The 8,828-nt window shown below is 42.5% G+C and overlaps 2 protein-coding genes across 3 annotated transcripts; one reads left to right on the top strand and one right to left on the bottom strand.

Annotated features, from left to right (window-relative positions):
- Window positions 1–411: 411 nt before the first annotated feature.
- On the bottom strand, window positions 412–3,298 carry SARC_12113. 2 transcript variants are annotated; one of them, XM_014293789.1, is made up of 3 exons: window positions 2,808–3,298; window positions 1,673–1,826; window positions 412–1,101 (listed from the first exon to the last, which is right to left on the bottom strand). In XM_014293789.1, exons 1-3 carry the CDS (start codon window positions 3,001–3,003, stop codon window positions 435–437), a joined length of 1,017 nt encoding a protein of 338 aa, XP_014149264.1. In that variant the 5' UTR covers window positions 3,004–3,298; the 3' UTR covers window positions 412–434. The 2 variants fall into 2 exon arrangements, with proteins under 2 accessions (XP_014149264.1, XP_014149263.1); XM_014293788.1 differs by lacking the exon at window positions 2,808–3,298 and having other exon boundaries at window positions 1,673–2,790.
- A 582-nt stretch (window positions 3,299–3,880) lies between these two features.
- Window positions 3,881–4,546, top strand: SARC_12112 (hypothetical protein; the record flags this gene model as incomplete). The annotated part of the gene is made up of 2 exons (XM_014293787.1): window positions 3,881–4,336; window positions 4,460–4,546. 2 exons carry the CDS (start codon window positions 3,881–3,883, stop codon window positions 4,544–4,546), a joined length of 543 nt encoding a protein of 180 aa, XP_014149262.1.
- Window positions 4,547–8,828: the final 4,282 nt, after the last annotated feature.

Genomic DNA, 8,828 nt, shown 5'->3' with positions numbered 1-8,828 from the left:
TATATATATACTATATATATAGATATATATATATATATATATATATATACATATATATATATATATATATCTCTCTCTCTCTCTCAGACCGTCATCAAAAAATCAAACATGAACTAGACGACATCACTTTAATAAAACATAAAAATTCATGACTTGGTGAAGGGTTATATTCCCGTGCCGCATTTGGCTATACATACGAACAAAGACAGGCTATTAATCTGAGAATCAAGCCACAATTCTATAAAGTACATCCTTCATCCTTGAAAAATATTATTTTACTCTTTTTTTTTGGTATGATCAGGCGAACAATCTAGCTTTCTAGAGTAATAGTCTTTCCAAGACCGAGTAGTGGCCTCGGTATCTACGCTACTAAGCAAACATGAGCTGCTTACACGAATATTTCTGACCAATCGCACAAAGAACGTTGATGACAGCTAAATTAGAGCGCGCATCCGCGCCTCTTCCAGTATGCCATCCACAAATTTATTATAAACTTCCGGATGATACTTCAAATGTTGCACATGGGGACTAGACTCTAGCCTGATAGCCGTTATTTCCACACCTTTCTCTCTGCGGTATGTGATCAGCTCATCTAAGAATTTTACATCGGTCAGATAATCATCCACACTATAAATATAGTACTGTTTACACCCCAGATTGCTCTGTTGCATATGCTCCCAGAACAGAGTACCTCTCATAATAGAGTCAGTAGTCTCAGCTAGCACAGCAATTAGTTTAGCAGCAGTGCTGAACACCACTTGTACACCCAGTCTCAATATAGCATTATCGGTTACCGCATGACCTATAGTGGAAGTCCCAGCCTGCATGTGCATCGCCAAAGGGGCCGAGTCAAACACCTGACCGCCAAGTTGAAGACGATCGGCGAATAATTGTGTATCCTTTTGCTGCTTTGTGTCTGTCTCTTCAATCACAGTGCTAGGCTCGTAATCCGTGCATTCTAACTTCGTACTGTTTTCGTGAATTAAGGCTTCTATGCTCTCCACCACGACTGTGCCTCCATTGCTGAATGCATGTACGATCAGGGGCACTTTGTTGTTGTCGGCCATTTCTTCTACTCGATTGATGGAGCTGGCTGCCCCACTGAATGGTTGCAGAGAAAATCATAAGGCATTGATAATTTGCCATTGCACTCAACATGCCTAGAACCAGTAATCAACGGCAAACAGTCACACTGTAGCAACACCAAACATACAGTAGACGGAGCTACACGAAGAAACCTGACACCCGGAGGCTGTACATAGAACAGCATGCACGGAAGGCGGCAGCAGTGTGTGTTGATAACTAATACAACTACGGTAAAACACAACAGCATTAACGCAGAGCGCGACACCTGCTATATAGAAAAGTAAGCAACTACAGCTGCATATCTCGCAATAAAAAGACTGTGGCTAAAGAGTCAAGTTCATTGTGCAATTATGTAGTTGCAATCGGCGATTCACCGACACGATCTTGCTTTGACTTAAAAGAAAGGTACTTCGCGTAATTCAGACATGTCTTCTCATGGACAAACTCTGAATTAGTGCCACATTAATATTACCTATTGTATACAACTACGAACCACGATAGCCCCAGATTACTGATACGACCAGATACACCAGCAAAACACACTCGTACGCACACTCTCTCACACACAAACGAGTGGATTACATACTTTATTAGAGAAGCTCCTAGTTTCTGCAAGGGGTTCATGCCAGAAAACATAACCGACTGCATGACCGCCGCGGTTGAGGCTGTAGTGGTGATAGTCACACACCCTCTCTTTTGATACAACTCAGCATATTTGCCAACTAGTCGGTGCGTGGCCCCTTGGTGTGCACGGTGAGGAGCAAAAGCACGAAAGCGAAGTCTCGGATTAAAATGGATATACACGCGAAATTATGGAAAACCCCAACGATGATTTCTCCCATTACTATGAGGTTCGATGCGTGCAGAGCTTGATTTAGGATTCGAGATTTCTCAACCAGGTTTTAAATGCAAAACTGTAAGCGTTATTCTCTCCCATTTCTATGTATGTATGTATGCGTATAAACTCACCTATGTACATTTAAAAGTGCACATGTGTAATTGAGGTTCCTATATCTGGGATTTACACACATTCACTAGCACGTACCAATTGCACATATATCGGGTGTGAACATACAAAAATACATACGAATATAATTCACTAACACTTACCTACTGCACATATACCGCGTGTTCACATGAATAAATATATACAACAGTTCACTTACACTCATATATGCTACCACGCTGAAAAATCTTTACAAATACACGTCTGTTTACAGTGTATCAGTTCACACAATATCTTTTCAGTACACGCATACATATAGGATACGAAAAACCCGTGCTATGCAATATCGCGAGTGGTAACACTGATACGTGACTCTGTCCCAAAAGAAGGTGCGTGTCTTTAAATTCTGTGCCCTGTAGGTTTGTGTACGCAGCATTGTCATACTCACCGAACGGTGAAATTCTTATGACGCCAAGAGCATAATCAAAAAAATAAATCTCCAATTGTGCGACAAAGTTAGGAAGTACCTATTCGGAACCTTACAAACACATAAGCACCTTTAGCAGAATGACACCTCGCAAACATCTGGTGCTTGCTTATTAATGGAAATGAAAGTACGTTGTACATAGTTTTATCTGATGATAACAGAATTTTCTTACTCAGTGTACCGTTTGCTGATACACATGTACAATGAATCCACATCTTTACAATTACACACTGACAAAGCAGTTGGAACTTCAACTAGACGACAGTTTAACATCGTCGTTTTGCATACCTAGCCATCCTAGTAGGATTACTACTGCATTCACTTTCCCTGGAGGATTGCTTGTTAGAACAGAGTCATTGGTGACGATAACAGAGGGATCGACCGATTTGTTAGAAGCGAGACTCGTTTGGACGTACGAATTTAATAGATGTCTCTTACTCATACTAAGCTGAAGAGGTTCCAAACGTTGAGACAGTCGAAACATATTTTGTGATTTCTAACTGGTTATATGCGTTTTGTGTTCTGTTCCACGCGGCGAAGTGCATCTAGGATGTACAAATTTGAGTAAAAAACCCCTCGAAAAGCTATGAATGTGATATTTCGTCTGAAAGATTGGCAAACCACCGCCTTCTAATCACTGCTGACGCCAGATAGCCAAACTAATATCTATGGCCTATTCGAAAATGGCACACGCAAAAAGGTCGCAGAGCAGATGGAATATTAGTACTTGGACTTAGGGACTGCATAAAGACCGGTAAATAACACATATCACGTCGTTCACATGTACATAATTATATCACATTTTATATATTTATAAAATATCAATGGCTTCGAGGTTCATTCCGTTGTTGATTGTACATAGCCATAGCCAGTGTTTTTGCCTCCAAAAGTCCAAATCCAACAACTTATCCAAGTCCAACAGATTACACTTTACAGAAGGGGGTTTTGCATTGCAGTCTCACTACCCATTGGCTGTATAGTGCCCTTTAGTGGAAGTAATCTCACTAATTATTGGTGGAACTTTTGGAGAAAAAAACATGGCGCTCTGGCTGGATTGAGGCCCAGTCTTAACGGGTTCGCTTTTTGCGTTCGGATTTTGCATTCGGATTTTGCGTTCGGAGAGTTTTTGGTCGCTCCTGCCTCAAAACAGTATCCAATGTCTATTTTTGGACTACTTCGCTATATTGAGTGCAATTTGTTTACGTACTATTTCAATATGTTCAAGCTATATGACTCATAAAGTCAAGAGAGCACTGTTTGGATAATCATTATTATGGATATGAGAAAAAGCAATACAGAATACATATATATACAATAAAGAGAAGTGTGTTGTGTATAAACAGTCATACGACTTGGACAGTATGGAGAATATCAATGATCTGGAAGAAACGGATTGCAAATGCATATCACCGAACGAGCGTTCGATGTCACATTGCAGTAGTGAACAAGAATTAGCACATATGCGTCACGAACCACTGACAAACAGCACTTCAAATTATGATCACAGTAATTACATTCACGACTCGGATATTATTACTACTGCCGAAAGATTAGCAGGCCTTATACACGAAAGTCCGACGCGAGAAGCTGATATCAATAGCTTGATAAATGAACTACATCGTAAAGATGCTTATGGACCAGCCCAGAGACCCTCTGATTATATGGATTTAGATCTTGAGATGCAGAACTATGACGCTGATGAGAATAATGGCACTTCAGAAGGTATCAATCGTGTTTTGATGATCATTGTGGTGACACTGATTGCTTACAGCGCACAGTCCTTAGAGGATATTACAAATGCTACTCGTGGTGCACTAGTATATAGACACAGAACCTGTTTCTCTGACATCGCTGGTCAGATCCTGCAGACCATTACTTCTGTTTAGACTTGCGTATGACGTGGGGACAGTTTCTATGTTTACAACAAGCTATCACTCCAGCTTGCATACGGAATGGACATTTTGGCAGCTTCCGTAATGATGCAGTACCAGTTGATGTTCAACTTGGAATTGCCTTACGTATGCTAGCAGGAGGCCAGGTACCTGATATATGTCTTATTTACAAAGTACATAGATCTACGGTATACTATTTATCCAAGCGGTGATTAGAGCCATAAATGCTTTAACTACTGTACCATAACTACGAATAGAATTTCCAACTACCGAGACTGAGTGTAAAAGGCTAGCTGCAGGATTTTGCGCACGCCATACCATAAACGACTACTCTCTGGTCATAAAATGGTGATAGGCCTGAACTGTCAGGCTGTGTGCGATTTCAAATATAGCTTTTTGGAATTCGCTTGCTCGTGTTATGGATTTGTTCATGATAAGCCTGCATTAGACTCATGTGGCATACTAGCATCGATTGAAGCACTACCCAAGCCCTATCTTGTCACCGGAGACAATGCTTATACTGGTACAGAAATTATGCTTGTGCCTTGCCCTGGTGGCAAATTAGGGGTCTGGTGGGATGCATGATCTGGGCCATTCATACCAGACTCAGATTGATGTTCAGGACGAGGGTCAACGAGAGTTGATCCGTCAGCGGGCCAACCGGTCATGGGTGTTTCGAAACACGTATGGAACGTACTTTCCGGATGTACTGGAGACCAAACCGGATGGTACCATCTCACCGAGGTATGTAATGAATGCAGCGGTAAGAAATTTTGGGCTCGATTTGTTCAGAGATTTTAAATACTACAATTGGCCAGTAGCAATGAAAACTGACGAAGGTAAGCAGGCACGCAAACTTTTCCGTCGGTTTCAAAAGATACTACCGAATGAAGATATTCGGAACTAGGAGAGATGGAAGTTTTGCACACTTAATGTGGTACGCAATTCGGGATCTTCTTGGAGACATTCCCGACTTGATATCAAACCATTTGGTACTCTATCAAGCCATATTGGCGTTTGAGATGTTGTCAGACAATGGAGAGGCAAACAGAATCCGATCTTCATAATCCGAAGCTCAATCTTCTCCTGGATTGAACGCAATAGCTATGTCGCGAATGGCATCTGAACAGAAGCCTAACCCAAATCCATCACCGGAAGGAAATTCACAGAATGCCCCAGAGGTATTTCCGAAGGACAACTCGACCGAAGAGCCTAAACCTGATCAGGCGGAATCTAGAAAATCATTGTCGTCATCGGGAGACAGTTCGCCCCCAGCGGCTATCCCAATGACGACAAAAGATGTTGTCCCATCAAAAGCGTTCATTCACATTAAACAGGTCGATGGATCAAAGGATGAGGCAGACAACTGACTGTATGGTCAGATGCAGTTAGAAGAGAAAGGATCAGATCACTCTAGTAGTGATCTGAAAATCGCTGAATTCACTGTTTAAATGTACAAGGCTGAGGCTGCTTCACTCGAGGCGATGGATCTAGTTAGAATTGATGCCGCTAGAATGGCTACGCACTTCGAGACTAAGAGTAATTCAGATCCAGAAGGCTGTGGAAGGCAAGAATTTGTAAAGGACGAAGGTAGACTACCAATGACATACAGATCTGATCGAAAGGACCGGAAGGATCCAATCGATACTAGCAGTCTGGCGTTGTTATCTAGGTCTTTAAAAGAGTTTGGACAGATTATGCTTACAGCCAATCCACGGAAGAACCTATGGTTCGAAGCAGCGCAGCAGAGCTTTAAGCCGTCCTCTTACAAGTATTACAAGTTAGAGAAGGCGAAACAAGCGATCACTAAGCTAAAATCGTGGAAAGAGCAGAGTGAGATGATCGTCCACTTATTTTCGACGGACCCTCGACCGGAATTGCTTGTATCGATCATGATACCACCGGAAGAAGGAACGCCGGTGTCCCACTACTTATTATAGTTGGACACACACATGTCACGGGCCCAGACTCGGGAGATGTCACCTGACAAGCTATCCACGTGTGTACTATGGGTGCAGACAATCTTTTCGTCAAACCTACATAGGAGAGATCAAGAGATTCTGTACGCCGATATGCATCAATCTTACCCGGACAAGGTACGAGATAACACCATCGAGGGACCTACCTACGGCATAATGACGCTAGCGGACTTAACCTGGGCTGAATTTTACTCGAGAGCGGATCAGACGTTTACCAAACGCCCTAGTTCCGTGGTGAAAGTAACTAATGCTCAGAAGGTCAGCGGCAATCTTACCGGAGGATCAGGCAATGGTCGAGACTCTCAGTCCACTAATGAAGGTCAGAAGGTACACAAAGGGTGTGACAAGGGTAGCAATAAGAACAAAAATACAAATGGTTCTGAAGGCAATAAGATCAATGTCATCCCTAAGGGTAACCAGACCAACAGAAATGGACCGCCGGCAGGCAACCCTAAGCCCAGGCATAGGGAGGTCAAGAACTGTAGTGAGACTGATTGCAATTGGCGAATGATCCAACATGAGCCGAATGGCAGATGGAATGGAAGGCACGCAGAAAAGTGTAATCACTTTATCGCGAAGTGTGCCGACTGTAACGGGACTGGAGGTTACCACAAGTATACATGCAAGTTGAAACCAAAAATTGAAGTTAAGTGACAAACATGCCGGATCTTGTCACTAAGACAAAAGGACGCACCTCAAGACGAGCGTGCAATCCTTGATATACGAGTTAACGGACATGAAATAAAAAGCGCTGTTAGATCCGGGCTCGCAAATTTTATGTATATCCTCTAGATGCTGTAAACTAACAGACGTAACTCGTGGTATGAGTGATTTATTGTCATTAGGTATCACAATTACAGGCTTACCTACTAACATTAAACCACAGAAGGATCAGTCGGACGACAACTTGTTGAAACCGGTATATATACCTTCGAATACTGTGAAGGAGATGATCCCTCACTTCACAGAGAAACTCAAGGACGTGATTTTCGAGAACGACAAGATTCAGATCACTGACTAGGCTAAGTTCAAATTCAATAACGGATACGTTAGTCTAGACCTGACGAGAGTAGATTTGTCGAATCTGAAGTGTCCTACACGTAACTATGTTGCATGACGTCATGAGTAGGTCGTACGAGAACAGGTTAAAGCATGGTTAGATGATGAATTGATCACAGTCAACTACGAGCTGACTCCCGTTAACCTAGCGCTTTTAGCCGTCGACCAATTCAACTCTGACGGGACGCTGAAGAACGTTCCGGTGTGTTTGGATATGAGCACAATTAACACTTTGATACCGCCACACAATTTTCACTTACCAAAGAAAAACGAACTACTCAGGCGCATGGGGGAAGCTAAGATATTCTCCACTATTGACCTGAAGCAGGGCTACCACCAGATGAAGATCTACAAACCACACTGGAAGTATTTAACGTTTACCTGAGAGGGTCAGCAATATTCGTTCCAAGGTGTCCCCCTTGGGTCACACATGTTACCTGCGTTCTTTCAGCAAATTATGCAAGACTTGTTTAAAGACATGGACAATGCACAAGTATACATTGATGACATTGTGGTATTTACAAAAACCAAAGAGGAGCACGAAAGGGTTGTGCGAGAGGTTCTAGACAGACTCAACAAGCACAACTTTAAGGTCAACAGTAAGAAATGTCACTTCGGTGTTATCGAGATTCAACTGTTGGGTTACCGAGTATCCGGGGATGGAATCATGATCGATCCCGGGAAGGTCGACCACTTGCTAGACTAGTGAACTTCTACCATGGGTAAGGATGTCAACAGCATGTGCGAATTCGTCAACTTTTTGTCCTACGGAGTACCACACCTGGCAAGTTATTTAAAGCTCTTTGGACATATTAGATGTCATAAAGGCAAACTAGGTGCACTGTGGACCAAAGACTGTGATGGCGCATTTAAGCAGCTCAAAACAGTGGTTCAGCAGGCACCAGTAGTCCAGCCACCAAATTTTGGTATTCCATTCATGGTAGCAACAGACGTGTCCGACATGGCACTCGGCGGCGTCCTGTATCAAATGATTGATGGGAAACCAGGATATCTACAGTTCTTTAGCAGGGCTATGAATTCGTCTCAGATCAATTACTGCACTCACTCATTTTAAGGACTATCTATATGGCACGCACTTTAACGTGCTATGTGATCAGAAGTCATTGCAACACCTAAAGAACATGAAATCTAACTCACAGTTAGTCAGTCGGTGGCATGATGCGATCGCAAAATTTTCTTTCGGCATAACACACATACCGGGTATTCACAATCACTTACCCGACATGTTGTCTCGCTTCGTACCAGACTTTAATAAGATGATTAGGGAGTCACTAGCTACGGATTGGATGGTCAATCCTAGGTGGTTTAAGATCGCTGACAACATACATGGACCACATACCAGAGATATGTTTGCCGCT

This window comes from Sphaeroforma arctica (assembly GCF_001186125.1).
Source record: "Sphaeroforma arctica JP610 unplaced genomic scaffold supercont1.2079, whole genome shotgun sequence".
Classification (NCBI taxonomy): Eukaryota; class Ichthyosporea; order Ichthyophonida; genus Sphaeroforma; species Sphaeroforma arctica.
The sequence above is the reverse complement of the archived record's forward strand: the minus strand, read 5'-3'. Positions and strand labels throughout refer to the sequence as shown.